The 24,584-nt window shown below is 37.3% G+C and overlaps 1 protein-coding gene across 4 annotated transcripts in view; it reads left to right on the top strand.

Annotated features, from left to right (window-relative positions):
* Positions 1–1,412: 1,412 nt before the first annotated feature.
* Positions 1,413–24,584, top strand: part of DDX4 (DEAD-box helicase 4) — a 66,375-nt gene continuing 43,203 nt past the window's right edge. For 3 of the 4 annotated variants that reach the window (XM_070774666.1, XM_070774665.1, XM_070774663.1), the window contains exons 1-3: positions 1,413–1,510; positions 2,553–2,629; positions 9,790–9,850. In XM_070774666.1, the coding sequence (XP_070630767.1) occupies positions 2,558–2,629; positions 9,790–9,850 (133 nt within the window). In that variant the 5' untranslated portion in view covers positions 1,413–1,510; positions 2,553–2,557. Of the gene's footprint in view, positions 1,511–2,478; positions 2,630–9,789; positions 9,851–24,584 lie in introns of all 4 variants that reach the window. The other variant, XM_070774664.1, reaches the window with a different exon arrangement.

The following is a 24,584-nucleotide window of genomic DNA, read 5'->3' as shown; positions in this document are numbered from 1 at the left end:
CCAAGTGTTTTAAAAAAATATGCTCATTTTAGAAAATATTTCCAAGCTTTCCATTCCTAAAATAAAAAAGCTAGTTGGTTATCATTCTATCTACACAATTTCATATTTTATTTTCACTTAATACATATTTTCCTACAACATAAAAATTTTTGAAAGAACATTCAATTCAAAGTGAGTAAAAATACATCAGAGGACCCTGTGTACAAATTCAGAGCATCAGAAAGAGTGTTGGTAGCTCTCCCCCATACATATACAGTTGAAAGTATAAGATGCCTCAAGAGTACGATGTAAAAAATTTTTTAATAGAAATTTTTAAAATGAAAAAATAAAAATTATAAAAAATATTCTGGTTTCACTTTTGTTAAATGTAATCTTTTAAATTCACCTTGATAATAGTCTGACAAAGTTTGATGCTAACCAAATAAATACTTTTTAAGGATTCAAAGAAAATAAGTATTTTTAATTAAAGAGACCAATAATGATGGTTCTAGAGCTGGCAAGTGTAAAGTGTTCCATAAAGTACTTCAGCCTCTATGCCTGAGTGTCAGACTGTGTTGGGACTTACATTTCTGAACTATTCAGGAATTTATTAAAAGATTCAGAGCATGGAAAATGATGAATATAAAGCCAAAAATAAAAATGGCATTTTTCCAGTGGTCTGTTGTTACGCCTTTTGGAAGGATAGGAAAATATGGAAAGATTTCTCTGACTTTTTGTGGGCCAGAACACTAACTGGTTGATGAGTGTAAGTCTGAACTACCTTCGGACACCCTTAGGTTTGGCCAGTAAGTAGGGCTATAAACAGGTGGGTCACAAATCTAATGAATGACCTTCACCAGCACAATTTATTTCTCCTTTCCGGATCAGAGGGTGCCCAAAGAATTCGACCTCTAGCTCTTTAAGACAAGTTACTGTCTTCACAGCCTCCTAGGTATCGGCGTGACAGTCTCATAACTTCGGTCTGGGAAGAAAAAGAAATACACCACCACCTCCAGCCTCAGCCATACTTTGAGGTACCTGGGAACCCCCTGGATGTGAAGCAAGCGCCTCAGAAATAGAGGCCAACTGCCAGGGACTGCAGTAGGCAAAAAAGGAGAGAAAACTTAAAGAGGTAGGTAGGAGGACGTTTTAATTCCTCTTCTATTTTAAACTTTGACTTGCAGTGCTTACATAGGAAAATTCTATAGCCTCTCCAGATTGAGGACCCCGCACAAGCATCCAGAGAAAGTGACCCACGATCACCCTTGTACCCCCAAGCCTAACGGGCCACTCCGTCCGGAACGTAATGGGTCAGCCGACAGCGGCCTCGAACGCGAACGCGTAGGGTAGGAGAGGCGGGAGATGGGGGCGGGACGACATGGCTGCCTGACTCTGATTGGCTGATGGAGCTCGTCGCCTGGTGCCATTTGTTGTTGGATAAGCGCACCAGACGCAGTCTGCGTCCTGCACGTGCAGCCGTTTAAGCCGCGTCAGCGCCTGTGAGGACCCCGGGAGAGCAAGCCGCGGAGAGGTGAGTAGGCCGCCGGCTCTTTTCCCAGTACAGGAGTCATCCCAACGCTCTGGGCTTCCTAGTAGTAGCTGGACTTCGGGCCAAGTGAAGAACCGTTGGGGTGGGTAGGGGTTTGAAGCTGTCCTTTGGGGTCTTTCTGCTTCCTGCCGGAGAGTCCAGTAGCACGGTGCGTGTCCGAAGTCTGGAGTTGAGGCCTGCAGGAAAGGCGAAGGAGCATTTTTGACCACCTGGTGCTACACCATCCGTGTTCAGAGAACAAGACTCTCAGAACACGGATGGTTGTAGAACTATTCGTGTATACACTTTCTTTCGCGAAACTAGTTGTTTGTTGGAGACATTTGGGCCACCTAATCACCCCTTCCTTCCCTGCCAAACTTCAAGGCCTTGATCCCTGGTCAATCTCCCCCTCCCCGCCAAAGAAACTAAATAAACCCCACGCGAAATGTCGTACCCAGTTTTGAAGGGAGAAACCTTGAGTAGTGTCTGAAAAATTTCCCCTCCCCCTTAATATTCAGTAAGACGTACTGGGAACCCTTCGGTGAGAAAATAAATTCTGTCAACAGATTTTGGGGAAAAGCCTAGACTTCACCGGAACATGGTGATTGCTAGAGTGATTAGATAAGTGGTTCAACTAATTTTTTAAGGTAAAAAATTGGAAGCGCTCAGTAGTGTCCGACTCTTTGCGACCCCATGGACTATACAGTCCGTGGAATTCTCCAGGCCAGAATACTGGAGTGGGTAGCCATTCCCTTCTCTAGGGGATCCTCCCAACCCAGGGATCGAATCCAGGTCTCCCACATTGCAGGCGGATTCTTGACCGTCTGAGCCAAAAGGATGAATATAAATGGTCTCTCTCGGTAAGAAACAAAACTTTAATTGCTCTTTTTGCAAAAACTTCTGGGGAGGATCAACAGTTAATTGTGTAGTTTGGAGGTATATGTGTGAAAAGATGGTTTATGCTTTTAAAGGTACAACTGTGATCTCTGATTCTGACTGAGCCTAAATGTGCATGTTTGTATTTTTATAAAAACTGAACTGGAAGCCACCATGGGAGATGAAGATTGGGAAGCAGAAATAATCAAACCTCATATATCTTCCTATGTTCCTGTATTTGAGAAGGTAATAAAATTTAAAGTTTGTAGTTATTGAATGCTACAGGTTTTATCAAAGTTGAAAATCTCTGTGGTGAGAAAGTTCATCTGTGGTGAGAAGCATGCTGTGCTTCTCCACCTGATTGTTATTAACTGTCTTATAGGGAATGATGAAGCATGCTAAGCCTCAAATAGAAGAAAACAGTCTGACGTAATGTAATAATTAAAACCTAAAACGGGTATAATATTATTAGCAACTTAATTTAAATCTCAGTGATTTAGAACTTATTGTGGGTGAAAGCAAGCTTGTGTTAATGTGGTTGAATGTCTCAGATGTAGTTGTATAGAAAATGGAAAAATAAAATTCGTTTTTGGGTGGCAATTTGAATTCTGAAAATTGGTTTTATACAAGCAGGGGTCTCAAGTTGAAAACATTAGGCTGGTTCAGATGGTAACATCAGTTTGATCTTCAGATGTACAAATCTGCAGATCTTTTTCCTCAATAGCTTTTGAAAAGTTACACTGTAATTTAGATGAGGGGGTTATGGAGTGGGTTTTTGGAATTTAGTTTTGACTTTAAGATGATGAACAGAGTCTACTTTGGAAAACAGTATATTTAATGGATTGCTTTTACATAAATTTTATCTACTTGAAAATGTCTCCAAAGGTCAAATTGTTTTCCTTTTAGGATTTCCAGTTTGTATTTATGTTAGTCAGTTCTGACACTTTCTATTTCAAGTGATATCTTATAGAAATTCTTAATTTACCCCAAAACATAAAATTTAATTCTTTGTCTGTCTTGAATTTGGTCTGTTTGCATATAAAGTTTAGATTAAAATACTAAAATGTTAATCTGAATTTATAATGTTTCTTGCTTTGGGACTTGTTTTAGAAATAACATTTTTTTTGTATGTTATCTTTTTATAGTCTTCTTTATGTTACAATATCATAAAAATATTGTAAGACCAAAAGAGGTGAAACATTACCTAACAGTCTCGCTCACTAGCACAAATGCTCTGTTGAGGTTTTAGTAAATTTTCTACTGTATTTCCCAAACACATTTTTATATGGATTGTAATGATTGTACATTATAGTAATTTTTGATTTCAGCTTTTTCACTCTTCAGCACTAGCTATCCCGTATTACTAACTTCCTAAAAATAATTTCTTATGGTTATATAGTATTTAATGGACTAGAACTACCATAACATAATTAATTTTCTGTTGGTAGAAATTAAAGTGTTATCTTTGCACTGTAGTATTGTCATGAATATCTACAGTTTATTATTTGGGAGTATTTTTTTCAAAAATTGAATTACTTGGTCAAATAATTTTTTACGGTTCTTTTTTTCCCAGGTTCTTGGTAGATTTGTTCTAATAACACAGTTTAACTCACAAGTACAGATGTTCTTCCATTTGTACCAAAGTACCGTTTGGACTTGTCTAATTTTTACTTTTTCTTACTCTGAGATTTTGTCTTAACTAAGTATTATTCAAATGGTATACTGCACTGTAGCATGTTGTGCATGGTTATTGCAAAGGGTGTCTGAAATTGAGGATGGTCAACTGTCAGGCTTCCAGATTTACCTTTTGGGAGTCTTTGTGCTATTCAGTAACATACTTTGTTTCTTGATATTGGTCATACTGATTGAATATTAATTATGTTAATATTTCTACCTTACGATTCCTAGTACATATCTGTGTGGGGCCAATTTGTAGTAAAATTTTTACATTTGTCCACAAACTTAACATCTGATGCTAGATGTGCAGTTAGTAATTTGACCTACTTGACTTGAAGGAACATGATGGCTTTGTTTGCTTGTCTTCGTTGAATAAGCTGTGTAGAAGCTAATGAACATATGACATTTTTATGTAGGAGAAATCTGAGGTCTTTTCTTCAGCCTGTTTTCTTTTAAAGGCACCATTTGATTGGTTGGTCTAATTGGGTTTCTGTTTCAAGAAGTGACTGGGTTTCCCTTTTGTTCAATTTGTATTGGCTGTGACATCATCTTGGATTGGTAATAATATCTGTGATCAGCCTTTTCTTAATTTAAAAAATTGGGAGTATATTTGATTTACAATGTTGTGTTTCTGCTGTACAGCAAAATAGGTCAGTTATACATACACATATATTCATTTTTTATTTTCTATTCTTAATATAGGTCTTTAAAAAGTATTGAATAGAATTCCCTGTGCTATGCAGGAGGTTCTTATTATGTGATAAGCCTTTTCTGAGTGCTTCTAAGGATCCTTCTAAGGAGATTTAGTATTAACACAAACTTACATAATTTTGAACTAACAGGTTGCTCTTCTGGTAGATTTTAGAACTTCCCAATGCTAGTTTTTGAAGTGAATGTACCATGCGGGGATAGAATAATAAAAAAATGTGAGGTTGAGAAATATTTGGTAATCTAGCAGTTACAGTAGTCCAGAAATGGTTAGGCATTTGCACATTGTGTGCACACTTGTTGGGATGAGAGATGAAATGGATGAGCGTGATGACTGTAAAAGTATACTGGGTTTGCTTGCTAGTTGTAATGTTTCTTACTAAATGACTGATGAGTCTACACACTCATCTCTTCTGTCTGATCTTTTTGCCATTTTTCTGGTGTATTTCAGAAGGCATATACTCTTGTAATTAAAGTGGAAACTGCTTAAGATAATTAGTCCATCCACAATTATTATTTTGAAATTTATAATGTTTGAAATAATGTTAAGTTTTAAAATTTATAAATTGGTTCACTTGGATGAGTAAAGAGGTTATAAAAGTTTTATAGCTAAGTGTTCTAAAAATAGGTAACGTTAAGACCTAAGACTCATTCAACAAGTTTTTTTGAGCCTTATTAGATGCTGGAGCTAGTGGTGAACATGATAGATAAGGGGCTTGCTGGCATGGATGTTGTATTTTACTGGAGGAGACAGAATAAGCACATTAAAAATCACATACTAATAGTAAAAAGTATTAAATAATAATTTAATAATAATAGTAATAAGAGAATCAGGAAACTCTCTGTGTGAGGGAGAGAGGAAGAGTATTGGTATGGGTAGATTTAGATCATGTGGAGGGGAAAATATTCCTTGAGACTATGACTCATGAGCCGGAGACTTGAAAGAGTCCCAGTAACACATGATGTGCAAAGATCCTGAAGAGGAAACAAACTTGGGGTATCAGGACAACAGGAAGAAGTACAATGTATTAGTTGTCTATAGATGCTGTAACCAATTATCACAAACTAGATAGCTTACAGTAACAGAAAAATTTCTCTTATAGTTCTGGAGGCCAGAAGTTAGAAACCATGGTCTCAGCAGTGCTATTTTCCTTCAGTAGGCTCTTGGAGAGAATCCATGCTTCTTCCAACTTCTGGTGGTTATAGGCAGCCTTGGCTTGTGGCTGCATCTCTTTCTGTTGTCTTCACTTGGCCTTCTCTGTGTTTGTGTTAATACCCTTGGCCTTTCATAAGGACACTTGTGATGACATTTAGGACCCACTTGGATAATCCAGGGTAATCTCTTCATTTCAAAATTCTTAGTTATATTGGCTAGAACTTTTTTTTTTTCCAAATAATATAACACATATTTCAGAAATTAGGGCTTGATATCATTGAGTGGACATTATTCAATCTCCTATAGCTAGTATAGAGCTATTTCAAATCCTAAAAGATGATGCTGTGAAAGTGCTGCACTCAATATGCCAGCAAATTTGGAAAACTCAGCAGTGGCCATAGGACTGGAAAAGGTCAGTTTTCATTCCATTCCCAAAGAAAGGCAATGACAAAAAACTACCACAGAGTTGCACTCATCTCATGCTCTAGCAGAGTAATGCTCAGAATTTTCAAAGCTAGGCTTCAACATAAACTGAGAACTTCCAGATGTTCAAGCTGGATTTAGAAAAGGCAGAGGAACCAGAGATCAAATTGCCAACATCCGCTGGATCATAGCAAAAGCAAGAGAATTCCAAAAAAACACCTACTTCTGCCTCACTGACTATGCTAAAGCTTTTGACTGTGTGGATCACTTCAAACTGTGTAAAATTCTTAAAGAGATGGAAATACCAGACCACCTGACCTGCCTCCTGAGAAACCTGTATGCAAGGCCAGAAGCAACAGTTAGAACTGGACATGAAACAATGGTTTGGTTCCAAATTGGGAAAGGAGTACGTCAACGCTGTATATTGTCACCCTGCTTATTTAACTTATATGCAGAGTACATCATGTGAAATGCCAGGCTGAATGTAGCACAAGCTGGAATCGAGATTCCCAGGAGAAATATCAATAACCTCAGATATGCAGATGATATCAGCCTTATGGTCGAAAGCGAAGAGGAACTAAAGAGCCTCTTGATGAAAATGAATGAGGAGAGTGAAAAGGCTGGCTTAAAATTTAACATTCAAAAAACGAAGATCATGGTATCTGGTCTCATCACTTTGTGGCAAATAGATGGGGAAACAATGGAAACAGTGAGAGACCCTTTTTTTTTGGGTTCTAGAATCACTGCAGATGGTGACTGCAGCCATGAAATTAAAAGATGCTTGTTCCTTGGAAGAAAAGCTATGACCATCCTAGACAGTATATTAAAAAGTAGAGACATTACTTTGTCAACAAAGGTCCATCTAGACAAAGCTGTGGTTTTTTGAATAGTCATGTATGGGTGTGAAGTTGGACCGTAAAGAAGGCTAAGTGCCAAGGATTGATCCTTTTGAACTGTGATGTTGGAGAAGACTCTTGAGAGTCCCTTGGACTGCTAGGAGATCAAACCTGTCAATCCTAAAGGAAATCAGTCCTGAATATTTTGGCTACCTGATTTGAAGAGCAGACTCATTAGAAAATACCCTGATGCTGGGAAAGACTGATGGCAGGAGGAGACGGGGATGACAGAGGATGAGATGGTTGGATGGCATCATGTGACTCAATGGACATGACTTTGAACAACCTCTGGAAGATGGTAAAGGAGAGGGATGCCTGTTGTGCTGCAGTCCATGGGATCGCAAAGAGTCGGGCATGACTGAGTGAGCAACAACAAATATCGAGTATGGCTAAACTATAGTAAGATGGAAGATTTATAGTAAATGAAATCTGAGAAGGAAAGAGAAAAGGAAGAGAGGGAGAGGACCCTGGAGATAGAGGTGGACATATAGTTGATAGAACTAGATGGGCTGGATATGGGGAATGCAAGAGAGAGTGATGCTAAGTTTTTTTACTGAAGCAAGTAGATAGATGATGGTGCTCTTTATTGAAATGGAGATGATCCAGTTTGGCAGGGAAAAAAATCAAGAATTCTGTATTTGCAGTGTTCAATTTCAGATGCCTAAGAAAAGGGTACCCCACTCCAGTACTCTGGCCTGGAAAATCCCATGGATGGAGGAGCCTGGTGGGCTGCAGTCCATGGGGTCGCTAAGAGTCAGACACGACTGAGCGACTTCACTTTCACTTTCCACTTTCATGCATTGGAGGAGGAAATGGCAACCCACTCCAGTATTCTTGGCTGGAGAATCCCAGGGATGGGGGAGCCTGCTGGGCTACCGTCTAAGGGGTCGCACAGAGTCAGACACGACTCAAGCGACTTAGCAGCAGCAGCAGCAAGAAAAGATTTAAGTAAGGATACTAGTCAGTAGTTGTTTAGGAGAGGGATCAGAGCTGTAGGTACAAATTTGGGATTTATCTATTTTAATAGGATTTAAATCTGTGAAAGTGGGTAAAGTTGGATGGAATAAAACAGAGAGCTCTGCCATGAACTGTGGGACACTTTGACTTTAAAGGTACGTTAGCTGGGGAGCTGGCAAAGGAGACTGTGGAGGGAATGGCTATGGGGCAAGAGGAAAATCTGGGAAGTATGTGTTCCCTAAGCCAGAGAGGGAAGTAGATAGTCTGTTGTTTCAAATGCTGCTGAGAGCTCTGGCAGGATGAAGCTTAAAAGTAGTAATTTTATTACATAATATGCTTACTATAAGCTTTTTGAGTGCAGAGGTGAGGATGGAGGCTAGCAAGAGTAGCTTGAAGGAAATATGGAATGTGAGAAAATAGAGGCAGCAAATGTAGGCAAAATTTTTTGCCTACAGTGGAGCAGATAAATGCTTATTTCTTATTTATTTCTTATAAAAATTACCTTATTTTTAAGGTAATGAAAAATGTTAAGGGTTTTTATGATGAAAGATGAATTCTATTGAAAAAAAATTTTTTTTTTCAAAATTTTCCTTAGAATGTATGTGGGATGTTAAATTCCATCTTCTGAAGATTGTTTGGTAATAATAATTTTTCAGTTGTTTGGTACCAGGGTGTTTCATTACTTTTTATCAGTTATATGAAGCTGAATGTTATAACACTTATAAAACTAGCCCCTTTGGGGGCTCTATTCATCCAGTAGTATTTTGGATACTAGAAAAGAGAAAGTCTTCAGTGTTTCACTTTAAATCGGGAAAGCTAGATTACTTTTCTTGTTTGTCTTATCGTCTATGGTAATCATAAATTGGAACTTTTTACTGTAGCAGTTATCAAAATCCCAAGCCATTTCAAGGATTTTATTGTATGTTTTTAGTAAGTTAGAAAAATAGTTGAATGTCTTTTGAGCTTTATAAAGGTAGTTTTTAAAGTCAGTGTCTTTTGTGAAAGAAATTTTGGAGCAAAAGTATTACCTGAAGATGTTAATACCTACCTTGGTGCACTCCCTCCAGCTTTAGGTTTATTTAAAGAAACTTATTTGACAAAAAAATCGTAATTTTTCTAATTCAGTCAGTTAATTGAAGTGTTATCTGTAAACTTTAGGTCACTTTTTGTGCTTAAATTATTGAATTTGATTTTGAAGAATTTCAGAGCTCTGTTCAAAAGTTTTGCATTTAGTATTAGGAACTTGTTTGAGAGGAAGCAGACTGTTACATACCTAGATGAATTGAGGATGGCTTTTTTCCAATAAAACTTTATTTATAAAAACTGGTGGCCCACCAGATTTGGCTTGTGGCTATAGTTTGCTGACCATTGTTTTAAGTGATATATTAGTATGCTATACATACAATTTTAAAGTGAAGGTGTTTTAGAGTAGTTAATAAAGGAACATGCAGTGACCCAGGAAATCTTACATTCTTTAATTGTTTTGTTCTGGACAAAACCCAGTTGTTAAAACTTTCTAGTATTTATGAGATAGATTACTCATTTTTATTATTCAAAGTAGAAAACTAATCTTTTCTTTTTTCTTACAGGATAGGTATTCTTCTGGAGCAAATGGAGACACTTTTAACAGGACTCCGGCTTCATCGTCAGGTATGTGTTAAGGCAAAAATGCAGAACTGTTTTTAGGTTAAGGGCTTCATGCATTGGATGAGAAGCAGACTAGTAGATACCTTGTCAAGGATGTCTTTAAAATTTTCTAGTGAGACATTCCGGAGAAGGCAATGGCAACCCACTGCAGTACTCTTGCCTGGAAAATCCCATGGGCAGAGGAGCCTGGTAGGCTGCCGTCTATGCGGTCGCTAAGAGTCAGACATGACTGAGCGACTTCACTTTCACTTTTCACTTCATGCATTGGAGAAGGAAATGGCAACCCATTCCAGTGTTCTTGCCTGGAGAATCCCAGGGATGGGGGAGCCTGCTGGGCTGCCGTCTATGGGGTCGCAGAGTCGGACACGACTGAAGCGACTTAGCAGCAGCAGCAGTGAGACATTCTGGCTTGAATATTTTGGGTTGGGAGCCTCTTAGAATTAAAGGAAGGGAGAGAAGAAAGAGTGTAGTATTACAGAGTGTATCCTTTGATTTAGTGGGTTTGCTGTAAAACCTTTGCCCAGCCTGGAAGTTCCATGTTTGGCTTTCAGGCTGCTATGGGAATTGTCAGGATTCCTGATATGAGGCAGTAGGAGAGTAGACTCAGGTGTTGAAGCAGGTTACAGTGATGGTGACTTGTCAGGATAACAACTATTTAAACCAAACTCATATCAAATTAATATGCATAAATCCCTTGCATTTCTATACACTAACAATGAGAAAATAGATACAGAAATTAAGGAAACAACCCCATTCACCATTATGTCAAAAAGAATAAAATACTTAGGAATAAATTTACCTCAGGAAACAAAAGACCTATATTTAGAAAACTGTAAAACACTGATGACAGAAATCAAAGATGACAGAAATAGATGGAGACATATACCATGTTCATGGATTGGAAGAATCAACATAGTGAAAATGAGTGTACTACCCAAAGCTATCTGTAGATCCAATACAATCCCTATCAAGCCACCAATAGCTTTTTTCACAAAACTAGAACAATTAATTTCACAATTTGTATGGAAACACAAAAAACCTCAAATAGCCAAAGCAATCTTGAGAAAGAAGAATGGAACTGGAGGAATCAACCTGCCTGACTTCAGACTATACTATAAAGCTACAGTCGTCAAGACAGTATGGTACTGGCACAAAAACAGAAATACAGATCAATGGAACAAAATAGAAAGCCCAGAGATAAATCCGTGCACCTGTAGACACCTTATCTTTGACAAAGGAGACAAAAATATACAACGGAGAAAAGACAATCTCTTTAACAGGTGGTGCTGGGAAAACTGGTCAACCACCTATAAAAGAATGAAACTAGAACACCTAACACCATAAACAAAAATAAACTCAAAATAAATTAAAGATCTAAATATAAAACCAGAAACTAAAACTCCTAGAGGAAAACATAGGCAGAACACTCTCTGACATAAATCACAACATGATCCCTCTGTGACCCACCTCCCAGAGTAATGGAAATAAAAGCAAAAATAAACAAATGGGACCTAATTAAACTTAAAAGCTTTTGTACAATGAAGGAAACTATAAGCAAGTTGAAAAGACAGCCTTCAGAATGGGAGAAAATAATAGCAAACAAAGCAACTGACAATCTCAAAAATATACAAGCAGCTCAATACCAGAAAAATAAATGACCCAATCAAAAAATGGGCCAAAGAACTAAACAGACATTTCTCCAAAGAAGACATAACAAATGGCTAACAAAGACATGAAAAGATGCTCAGCATCACTTATCAGAGAAATGCAAATCAAAACCACAATGAGGTACCATCTCACGCTGGTCAGAATGGCTGCTATCAAAAAGTCTACGAACAGTAAATGCTGGAGAAGGTGTGGAGAAAAGGGAACCCTCTTACACTGTTGGTAGGAATGCAAACTAGTACAGCAACTATGGAGAACAGTATGGAGATTCCTTAAAAAACTGGAAATAGAACTGCCATATGACCCAGCAGTCCCACTGCTGGGCATACACACTGAGGAAACCAGAATTGAAAGAGACACGTGTACCCCAATGTTCATTGCAACACTGTTTACAGTAGCTAGGACATGGAGGCAACCTAGATGTCCATCCGCAGATGAATGGATAAGAAAGTTGTGATATGTATGCACAATGGAATATTACTCAGCTATAAAAATAACATACTTGAGTCAGTTCTAATGAGGTGGATGAAACTGGAGCCTATACAGAGTGAAGTAAGTCAGAAGGAAAAACACCAATACAGTATATTAATGCATATATATGGTGGAATTTAGAAAGATGGTAACAGTGACCCTATATGTAAGACAGCAAAAGAGACAGATATAAAGTACAGGCTTTTGGACTCTGTGGGAGAAGGCGAGGGTAGGATGATTTTAGAGAATAGCATTGAAACGTGTATATTACCATATGTGAAATAGATGACCAGTCCAAGTTCAATGCATGAAACAGGGCACTCAAAGCTGGTGCACTGGGACAACCCAGAGGGATGGGATGGGGAGGTAGGTGGGAGGAGGGTTTGGAACAGGGGGACACTTGTACACTCGTGGCTGATTGATGTCAGTGTATGGCAAAACCCACCACAATATTGTACTTAAATTGATGCTTTTGAACTGTGGTGTTGGAGAAGACTCTTGAGAGTACCTTGGACTGCAAGGAGATCCAGCCAGTCCATTCTGAAGGAGATCAGCCCTGGGATTTCTTTGGAAGGAATGATGCTAAAGCTGAAACTCCAGTACTTTGGCCACCTCATGCGAAGAGTTGACTCATTGGAAAAGACTCTGATGCTAGGAGGGATTGGGGGCAGGAGGAGACAGAGGATGAGATGGTTGGATGGCATCATCGACTCGGTGGACGTGAGTTTGAATGAACTCCGGGAGTTGGTAATGGACAGGGAGGCCTGGCTGGCTGCAGTTCATGGGGTTGCAAAGAGTCGGACACGACTGAGCGACTGATCTGATCTGATCCAATTAAATAAATTAATTAAAAAGTAAAATATTTAATTAAAAGATAATATGAGCCTCTTTGGGATCTGAAAACTAACTTAGGGAGGTCCTTGGCAAATAAGAGAAACAAATCAAGATAAGGGAGCTGTTGTTTTTCCCGTCACTTGTCTCCATTTTGTTCACCTACATTTTTTTATAAAGTTGAGAAGATAGCTGGAAGTGGTAGGACCTGGGCTAGAAAATTAAACTCATGACAGTAGTCTTTGATTTTGTTGAAGTTCACAGCAGGCTGATATGCTACTTCTAGTATTTTTTCAATTAAGAAATACATGTAGCAACGAAATTTACTGTATTAACCATTTTTAAATGTACTGTTCAAGTGATATTATGTACCTTCATGTTGCTGTGCAGCCATGACCACCATCTACCTCTGAAACTTTTTCACCTTCCCAAACTGAAATTTCATACCCAGTAAACAATAACTCAACAATCACTCCTCTCCTCAGCTCTTGGCAACCATTGTTTACTTTCTATGAATTTAAGTTACTATGAATTTTCTGAGTCTCTGTGACCTTGAGTAACTACTTCTTTTAAGTCTTACTCTCATGCAAGAAAGGGGCTTTCTTGGTGGCTCAGTGATACAGAATCCACCTGCCAATGCAGGAGATGTGTGTTTGATTCCAAGTCAGGAAAATCCTCTGGAGAAGGAAATGGCAACCCACTCCAGTATTCTTGCTCGGGGAATCCCATGGACAGAGGAGCCTGGTGGGATATACAGCCCACGGAGTTGCAAAAGAGTCGGACGTGACTTTGGGACTAAAACAACAACTAATGTAAGAAAGAGGGCCTGGTGATACCAGGTAGTTTCATTTCTCTCATCAAAAATTTGTGAATGAAGTAAAACATTTTTATAGTTAAGGGAGCTACTGGCTCACTGAAGCCTGTCCTAATGTGAAAAAACCTGTGGAGAGGTAGTTTATAAAATGTAAAAGGTGGCGGGTTGTTGAGAGATTTCGTCAGGTTAAAGCAAATTTAATTCCCATGTTCACCTTAAGTTCAGAGTAATCCTCTTGATAGAAGGAAGTCTAGTTTAGATGAAATATTTTTGTTGTTGTCAAGATACACTTATCTTTTGTAAACTTTTAAATGCAGCAGTTTAATGTAGAATATCCTGATTCTCAAAAGTTTATGAAATTGCTGCCTGCTGAAACCCCAGGAAAAGGCTAATAACCATGTGTAGGTACTTGAAGTATTCAAAGAAGAAAATTGGGTGAAAGTATTCTATACTTAACATATCTATATGCATAGATCATTGTGTAATCAAAAGAAACCTTGTTCTGTGAGGTGTCAAAGATAACTTTCATAAAGGAATGAAAGTTTGAATCTATAGTACATTAAGGTGTAACGTTGTAGTGAAGTCATCAATAAGCTAGATTGAAATGGCCACCAGCTAAAAATGTGGACTTTTCTTAGCATTAGATCTTGAATGTTCAGACTAATGAAGTAAAATCAATAATGAAAAATACAGCTTGCTTATTTACCTTCTGAATAATAAGTACTTTGGTATCTCTATTTTTTTTTTAGTATATTTCTTTTATTTATTTTTTAAATTTAAATTTATTTATTTTAATTAGAGGCTAATTACTTTACAATATTGTATTGGTTTTGCCATACATCAACATGAATCCGCCACGGGTGTACACATGTTCCCAATCCTGAACCCCCCTCCCACCTCCCTCCCCATACCATCCATCTGGGTCATCCCAGTGCACCAGCCCCAAGCATCCTGTATCCTGCATCGAACCTGGACTGGCAATTCGTTTCTTATATGATATTATACATGTTTCAATGCCATTCTCCCAAATCATCCCCCCTCCCTCTTTTTTAATTGATTTCTTTTTCATGAAAATAGATTTTCTTATTACAGAAATACATACCAGGGCAATGAATGCTATCCTAAGTTACTATCTAAATATTCTTATTGCAAAAAAACAAAAAAAAAGAAAAAACTTAAATATAGTGGTGAAAAGAAAGAAAATAATCTGAAATCTTGACTTCCAGGTTTAACCACTTTTGTTAAACTCTGTTTTGTTAAAGTCTGTTGACTCTGATATTTTAGATTTCTTTCTTTAAAAAAAAAATTTTTTTTACTTATTTGAGTCTTCTCTGTTGCAGCGTGCGAGCTTCTCTCTAGTTGAGACGTGTAGGCTCAGTAGCTTTTTTGCCCTGGGTCACGTGGGATCTTAGTTCCCCAACCAAGGATCGAACCTGTCACCTCCATTGGAAGGCAGATTCTTTTTATTATTATTATTTATTTTAATTGGAATCTAATTACTTTACAGTATTGTGGTTTTTGCCACACAAAATACCAGACCACCAGGTTCATCTGTATTGCCAATTATTGTAGTTCATTTATAATTATACTCTGTTGTGTGGATATACCATATATTTAATACTCTGTAATACAGTATAGAACACAATATATGTAAAACTCTGTTGTGTGACTGTACCACATATTTGAATTCTTTTTTTAATGTACATTTGAGTTGCTTCCTTTTTTGTTGTTATGAGCAAAGCTACCATGAACATCTCTTATTTTCCCTTGTTTGCTAAATATATGGTTTAGGTTATGAATGGTGTTGAATTGTATTATGTACTTTGATCTGTGGAGATATACTTTTTAATCTGTTAATGTTAATTAATTACCTTTTTAGATGTTCTGATGATAAACACCCTTGCATACTGGAGTAAACTCAACTTGGTCATACTGTTGTACCTGTTCAGTTTACTGTTGGGATTGATTTGCTAATATGTATTTTTGAGATTTTATATCTGCCTGCTGCTGCCAAGTTGCTTCAGTCGTGTCCGACTCTGTGCGACCCCATGGACTGCAGCCTACCAGGCTTCTCTGTCCATGGGATTCTCCAGGCAAGAACACTGGAGTGGGTTGCCATTTCCTTCTCCATTTTATATCTACTCATGAGTAAAAGAGGTTTAATTTTCTTCTGTCTTGTCATATCATAATTACTATGGCCTTGTGGAATGAATTGGGGAATAATTCCTCTTTCTATTTTCTGGGAGAATTGTATAATGTTGGAATGATTTGTTCTTTGAGAGTTTGCTAGAACTCACCTGTGAAACTACATTTAAATAGGTTTGATACAGAGATTTTGAGTACTGGTTCACTTTCTGTAGGACAGTTTTTGTTTTTGTTTTCTTGAGTCAGTTTTGGTGAATCAGAACTTTGCTGTTTGTCTTTTTTAGATTTCAGATGTAAGTGATATATTTGTCTTCATTTTTTTGACTTGCTTCACTTAGTATGTTATTCTCTGGGTCTGCCTATGTTGCTTCAAATGGCATTATTTGTCTTTTTTTAATGACTGAGCAATATTCCATTGTGTGTGTGTGTACATATTCTTTGTCCTTTCCTCTGTTGATGGGCATTTAGATTTCTTCCATATCTTGGTTATTGTAAATAGTGCTTCTGTTAACATTGGGGTACATAGGGGTGTATGTATCTTTTCAAATTAGAGTTTTCTCCAGGTATATGCCCAGGAGTGAGATTGCCAGATCATATAGTAACTTAGTTTTTTAAAGAACCTCTGTAACGTATGGAGGTTTTCCATAGTGGCTGCACCAGTTTACATTCCCACCAACAGTGTAGGAGGGTTCCTTTTTCTCCACACTCTCTTCAGGATTTATAATTTTATGACAAACCCACAGCCAACATAGTGGTTTATTTTCAGGACCTTTTAGTGATAGCCATTCTGACTGATATGAGGTTATGCCTCATTGTAGTTTTGATTTGCATTTCTCTGATAGTTAGCAGTGTTGAGCATCTTTTCATGTGCCTGTTGGCTATCTGTATGTCTTCTTTGCAGAAATGTTTGTTTAGGTATTCAGCCCATTTTGTAATTGGGCTGTTTGTTTCTTTTGTTATTGAGCTGTTTGTACATTTTTGAAATTAATCCCTTCTTGGTCCTTCTCTCAGTCTGTAGTGTGTCTTTTAATTTTTTTTTTTTTATGGTTTCCTTTGGCGTGCAAAAGCCTGTAAGTTTTGATTAGGTCCCATTTGCTAGTTTTTGTTTTTATTTCTGTTGCCTTGGGAGAGTAACCTAGGAGAACATTGGGTAAGATTTATTTCAGAGAATGTTTTGCCTTTCTTCTCTTTTAGGAGTTTTTAATGTGATTTTAAAAAGAATTTTCATTACTTTTCCCTTTCTGGTATTTCATTGTACGTGTTAAAAAATGCAACAGATTTCTGTATGGTAATCTTGTATCCTGCTACCTTGCTGATTTTATCAGTTCTAGTAGTTTTTGTGTGGAGTTTTTAGGGTTTTCTATATATATTATCATGCCATCTGCATATAATGACAGTATTACCTCTTCCTTTCCAGTTTGGACATCTTTTATTTTTCTTATCTCATTGCTGTGGCTAGGACTTCCAATACTATGTTGAATGGAAATGGTGAGAGTGGGCATACTTGTTTCAGATTTTAGTAGGAAGGCTTTCAACTTTTTGCTTTTGAGTACTATGTTGGCTGTGGGTTTGTCACAAATAGTTTTTATTATGCTTGGATATGTTCCCTCCATATCCACTTTGGTAAGAATTTTTATCATGAATGGGTGTTGAATTGTAGCAAATGCTTTTTCTGCATCTGTTGAGATGATATGTGGTTTTTGTCTTTTGTCAATATGGTGTATGTGTTGAACCATTCTTTTGACCCTGTGATGAAACCAGCTTAATCATGGTGTATGACTTTTTATGTGTTGGGTTTGATTTGCTAATACTTCCTTGAGAATTTTTGCATCTATATTCACCAGAGGTACTGGCCTGTAATTTTCTTTTTTGGTAATGTCTTTGCCTGGTATCAGGGTGATGGTGATGTCATAGAATCACTTTGGGAGTGTTCCTTCTCAGTCTTACGGAAAAGTTTGAGAAGGATTGGTTCAAGTTTTTCTTTGTATGTTTGGTAGAATTTTCCATTTAAGCCATCCAGTTCTGAACATTTGTAGGGAACTTTCTTTTTTTTTTTAGTAATATTTTGGTCCCTATACTTTAAAAAATTTTAAATTTAGTTTTTAATTGAAGGATAATTGCTTTATAGAATTGTGTTGGTTTCTGCCCAACATCAACATGCATCAGCTATAGGTATACATATATCCACTCCTATTTGAACCTCCCTCCCAATCCCATTCCTCTAGGTAGTTACAGAGCCCCAGTTTGAGTTCCCTGAGTTATACAGCAAATTCCTATTGACTGTCTATTTTACGTAATGGTAATGTAAGTTTCCATGTTACTGTCTCCATACATCCCACCCTCTCCTTCCTCCCCATATCCATGTCCATAAATCTGTTCTCTATGTCTGTGTCTCCATTGCTGCCCCAAATAATTTCATCAGTATCATCTTTCTAGATTCCATGTATATGCATTAGTATAAAATATTTGTTTTTCTCTGTCAAACTTACTTCACACTGTATGATAGACTCTAGGTTCATCCACCTCATTAGAATTGGCTCAAATGTGCTTCTTTCTGTTGCAGGGAGTTTTTAAATTACAGTTTCTATTTCACTTCTAGTGATCAGTCTGTTCAGATTATCTGTTTCTTCTTGCTTCAGTTTTGGTAGGCTGTATGTTTCTAAAAACTTGTCCATTTCTTCTAGATTGTTTAATTTATTGGCATATAATTGTCCATAGTATTCTCTTATGGTTTTTTGTATTTCTGCAGTATTGGTTGGTATTTATCCCCTTTCATTTCTTGTTTTATTTCTGTCCTCTCTCTCTCTTGTTCTTGGTGAGCCTGGCCAGAGATTGTGCACTTTGTTTGTCATTTCAAAAAACCAGGTCTCAGTTTTATTGATTTTTTTTTCCCTATTTCTTAATATCTATTTTAATTTATTTCCTCTTTGATTTTTATTAAATCTCTCTTCCTTCTGACTTTAGCTTTTGTTTGTTCTTCTGTTTCTAATTCTTTAGGTAATAGGTTAGGTTACTTGTTTGAGAGTTTTTCTTGTTTTGTGAGGAAGGCCTGTATCACTGTAAATTTCCCTCAAAGGACTGCTTTTCCTGTATCCCATAGATTTTGTATATAGTTATGTTTTCATTGTCATTTGTCTCAGGGTATTTTTAAAATTTCCTCTTTGATCTCGTTGATCCATTTTTTTTTTCTTAAGTAGCATGTTGTTTAGTCTCTGAATAATCACTTTTTTTCTTGTTTCTCAGTGGTTGATTTCTGACTTCATGCCATTGTGGTCAGAAGAGATGTTTAAAATTATTTCTGTCCTTTAAAATTTGTTGAGGCTTATTTTGTATCCTTCAGTTCAGTTCAGTCGCTCAGTTGTGTCCTGACTCTTTGCAACCCGTGAATTGCAGCACCCCAGGCCTCCCTGTCCATCACCAACTCCTGGAGTTCACTCAAACTCACGTCCATCGAGTCAGTGATGCCATCCAGCCATCTCATCCTCTGTCGTCCCCTTCTCCTCCTGCCCCCAATCCCTCCCAGCATCAGAGTCTTTTCCAATGAGTCAGCTCTTCACATGAGGTGGCCTACTATGGGTCTAACCTAGAGAATGTTTTAATTGAAAAGGATGTGTAATTGAAAAGAATGTGTAGTATGTGTATTTTGGGGATGTAATGTGACTGATTTCAAATCAGGAAAGGAGTACGTCAAGGCTGTATATTGTCACCCTGCTTATTTAACTTACACCCTGCTTATTTAACTTACACCCTGCTTATTTAACTTATATGCAGAGTACATCATGTGAAATGCCAAGCTGGATGAAGCACAAGCTGGAATCAAGATTGCCAGGAGAAATATCAATAACCTCAGATATGCAGATGACACAACCTTATGGCAGAAAGCAAAGAACTAAAGAGCCTCTTGAAAGTGAAAGAGGAGAGTGAAAAAGTTGGCTTAAGACTCAATATTCAGAAAACGAAGATCATGGCATCCAGTCCCATCACTTCATGGCAAATAGATGGGAAAACAGTGGAAACAGTGAGAGCCTTTATTTTGGGGGGCTCCAAAATCACTGCAGATGGTGGCTGAAGCCATGAATTAAAAGAGACGCTTGCTCCTTGGAAGGAAAGTTATGACCAACCTAGACAGCATATTAAAAAGCAGAGACATTACTTTGCCAGCAAAGGTCTGTCTAGTCAGAGCCATGGTTTTTCCAGTAGTCATGTATGGATGTGAGAGTTGGACCATAAAGAAAGCTTAGCGCCAAGGATTGATGCTTTTGAACTGTGGTGTCAGACTCACAAAGAGTCTGAGCATGAATGTCCTGAAAATACCAATTAAGTCTAACTGTTCTAATACGTCATTTAGGATCTCTGTTGCCTTATTGATTTTCTGTCTGGAAGATTTGTCTATTGATGTCAGTGAGGTGTTAAAGTCTCTATTATTGTATTCCGATCCATTTCTCCCTTTAGGTCTGTTAGTATTTGTTTTCTATATTTCAGTTCAGTTCAGTTGCTGCTGAGTTGTGTCCGACTCTTTGTGACCCCATGGATTGCAGCATGCCAGGCTTCCCTGTCCATCACCAACTCCCAGAGCTTACTCAAAGTCATGTCCATCGATCAGTGATCCCATCCAACCATCTCATCCTCTGTCATACCCTTCTCCTCCTGTCTTCAATCTTGCTCAGCATCAGGATCTTTTCAAATGTCAGTTCTTCGCATCAAGTGGCCAAAGTATTGGAGTTTCAGCTTCAGCATCCTTCCAATGAATATTCAGGAATGCTTTCCATTAGGATTGACTGGTTGGATCTCCTTGTAGTCCAAGGGACTCTGAAGAGTCTTCTCCAAAACCCCAGTTCAAAAACATCAATTCTTCGGCACTCAGCTTTCTTTATAGCCCAGCTCTTACATCCATACATGACTGCTGGAAAAACCATAGCTTTGACTAGATGGACTTTTGTTGGCAAATTAATGTCTCTGCTTTTTAATATGCTGTCTAGGTTGGTCATTGGCTTTTCTTCCAAGAAACAAGCATTTTTTAATTTCATGGCTGCAGTCACCATCTGCCATGATTTTGGAGCCCCCCAAAATAAAGGCTGTCAGTGTTTCCATTATTTCCCCGTCTATTTGCCATGAAGTGATGGGACTGGATGCCATGGTCTTCGTTTTCTGAATATTGAATTTGAAGCCACTTTTTCCACTGTCCTCTTTGATTCTCATCAAGAGGCTCTTTAGTTCTTCTTTGCTTCCTGCCATAAGCGTGGTGTCATCTGCATGTCTTAGGTTATTGATATTTCTCCTGGCAATCTTGATTCCAGCTTGTGCTTCATCCAGCCTGGCATTTCGCATGATGTACTCTGCATATAAGTTAAATAAGCAGGGTGACAATATACAGCCTTGATGTACTCTTTTTCCTATTTGGAACCAGTCTTTTGTTCCATGTCCAGTTCTAATTGTTGCTTCTTGACCTGGAAATAGATTTCTCAGGAGACAGGTCAGGTGGTCTGGTATTCCCATCTCATTAAGAATTTTCCATAGTTTGTTGAGATCTACACAGTCAAAGGCTTTGGCCTAGTCAATAAAGCAGAAGTAGATATTTTTCTTGAACTCACATGCTTTTTCAATGATCTTGAGTTATTGGCAATTTGAATATTGGCAATTTGATCTTGGGTTCCTCTGCCTTTTCTAAATCCAGCTTGAACATCTGTAAGTTCATGGTTCATGTACTGTTGAAGCCTGGCTTGGAGAATTTTGAGCATTACTTTGCTAGCATGTGAGATGAGTGCAGTTGTGCAGTAGTTTGAACATTCTTTGGTATTGCCTTTCTTGTGGATTGGAATGAAAATTGACCTTTTCCAGTCCTGTGGCCACTGCTGAGTCTTCAAAATTTGCTGGCATGTTGAGTGCAACACTTTTCACAGCATCATCTTTTAGGATTTTAAATAGCTCAATTGGAATTCCATCACCTCTACTAGCTTTGTTCATAGTGATGCTTCCTAAGGCCCACTTGACTTCACGTTCCAGGATGTCTGGCTCTAGGTGAGTGATTACACCATCGTGATTATCTGGGTCGTGAAGATCTTTTTTGTATAGTTCTGTGTATTTGCCACCTCTTCTTAATATCTCTGCTTCTTTTAGATCCATACTATTTCTGTCCTTTATCGAGCCCATCTTTGCATGAACTGTTCCCTTTAGTATCACTCATTTTCTTGAAGAGATCTCTAGTCTTGCCCATTCTATTGTTTTCCTCTATCTCTTTGCACTGATCACTGAGGAAGGCTTTCTTCTCTCTCTGTGCTATTCTTTGGAACTCTGCATTCAAATGGGTTTATCTTTCCTTTTCTCCTTTTTCTTTCACTTCTCTTCTCAGCTATTTGTAAGGCCTCCTAAGACAACCATTTTGCCTTTTTCCATTTCTTTTTCTTGGAGATGGTCTTGATGACTGCCTTTTGTACTATGTCAGGAACCTCCATCCATAGTTCTTCAGGCACTCCGTTAGATCTAATCCCTTGAATGTATTTCTCACTTCCACTCTATAAGCATAAGGGATTTGATTTAGGTCATACCTGAAGGCTCTAGTGGTTTTCCCTGCTTTCTTCAGTTTCAGTCTGAATTTGGCAGTAACAAGTTTATGATCTGAGCCACAGTCAGCTCCTGGTCTTGTTTTTGCTGACTGTATAGAGTTCTCCATGTTTGTCTGCAAAGAGTATAATATTTTTATATACTTATATGTTTTTACATTTATAAGTATTTTAAATATTTAAATATAATTTTAAATATAAAAATTTATATTTATAAATATGTATATATTTATATAAATTTAGATGCTCCTATATTGAGTGCATATGTGTCATTGAATGTAATATCCTCTTCATGTATTGATTCTTTTATCATTATGTAGTGTCTTTCTTTAGCCTTTTTATGGCTTTTGTTTGGATATCTGTTTTGTTTATATGAGTGTTGCATCCCCCACTTTATTGTCATTTTCATTTGCATGAAATACCTTTTTCCATCTCCGTACTTTCCGTCCTTTGTCCTGGAGTGTCTCATTGGTTTCTTAAAAGAACTAGGTTTTGGCTTTATTGAGCCACTATTATATTTCTGTTTCCTCTTGCATTATTTGTTGTTTTTAACATTTTTTTAAAGATATATTTATTTTTATTTATTTATGGCTGTACTGGGTCTTCATTGCTCTGCACAGGCCTTCTCCACTTGTGGTAAGTGGGGGCTACTCTTGATGCAGTGCATGGGCTTCTCATTCCAGTGGTTTCTCTTGTTGTGGACCACAGGCTGTTGATGCATGGGCTTCAGTAGTTGCAACTCATGGGCTCTAGAGCTGGCTCAGTAGTTGTGGCACACAGGCTTAGTTGTCCCCCCTCATGTGGGATCTTCCTGAACCAGGGATTGAACCTGTGTCTCCTGCATTAGTGGATTCTTTACCACTGAGCCACCAGGGAGGTCTGCTCTTACCTCCTTTTTTTCTCCTTTATTCTTGTGTGATTTATTTTGTTGTTTTTCTAACGTTCTTACTAGTTGAGATGGATGTTTACCTAATTAATTTTCAGTTCTTATTGTATAAAAATTTAATTTCTGATATATATCATTTTATCATACAATTCTAAGTATTTCTAAAGTTCCATTGTAATTTTTCTTCTTTGAACTGTTTTGTATAGAAGTGTTTTAAAAATATATTTCCAAATGTAAGAGAATTTTAAAATTGTATAATTGAGTTACACTATCATATTAATTTTCAGTATATATAGTGATTTGCTATTTTTATAGACTATACACCATACAGAGTTAGTATAAAATATTGACTGTATTCCTTGTGCTGTATATTACATCCCTGTAGTTCCTTATAACTAGTAGTTTGTACCTCTTACCTCCCCTTCACCTATTTCATACCTTCCTCACCCTTCTCCCATGTGGCAAACCACTACTTCGTTTTCTATATCTGTTCATCTTTTCTGTTTTTGGACATGTTTTATTTTTTAGATTCCACATATAAGCAAAAATATACAGTATTTGTCTTCTAGTAACTTTTAATTTGATTGCATTGCAATTACAGAATTTTGTGTATGTGATACTGGTTTTTGAAATTGTTGAATTTACATTTTGGCCTTCCATGTGGTTGGTTTTTATGAACATTCTATTGAAGAATGTCACTTGTTTGATGTTTTTAGTTCTGTGGATTTTTACAGTGTTCTGTGGATGATTGTAATTTATCTGTTCTCCTTTGACTGTTTTTCTTGGCTGTTATAGACAGTGCTTATCAAAACATTTTTATGTGTATCTGTGTTACCGTGTGAGTATATCCACAGGAAAAATTATACTAGTATATTTTCAAAAAGTATTTTCTTTTAAAATTAGGATCAAGATTGATCTAGTTTATAGTTTCAGTGTTGTATATGATTCTGCTTGTTTCCCTATGTCCTTGACTAGTTTTGGTATTAAAAAAAATATTTATTGGAATATAGTTGCTTTACAATGTTATGTTAGTTTCTACTGTACAGTGAAGTGAACCAGTTATATATATATATATTTCCACTTGTTTGGATTTCCTTTCCATAGAGCAATGAGTTCCCTATGCTATATAGTAGGATTTTCATTAGTTACCTATTTTACACATAGCATCAATAGTATATATACATGAATCCCAGTCTTCAGTTCATCCTTCCCCCCACCCCTGCCTCTTGGTATCCATATATTTGTTTTCTATGTTTGTGTCTCTATTTCTGCTTTGCAAATAGGTTCATCTGTACCTTTTTTCTAGATTCCACATTTGTGCATTAATATATGATATTTGTTTTTATGACTATTCATTCTCTATGA

Source organism: Bos indicus, chromosome 20 (genome assembly GCF_029378745.1).
Source record: "Bos indicus isolate NIAB-ARS_2022 breed Sahiwal x Tharparkar chromosome 20, NIAB-ARS_B.indTharparkar_mat_pri_1.0, whole genome shotgun sequence".
Taxonomy (NCBI): Eukaryota; Metazoa; Chordata; class Mammalia; order Artiodactyla; family Bovidae; genus Bos; species Bos indicus.
This window is presented reverse-complemented; position numbering and strand designations above follow the sequence as displayed.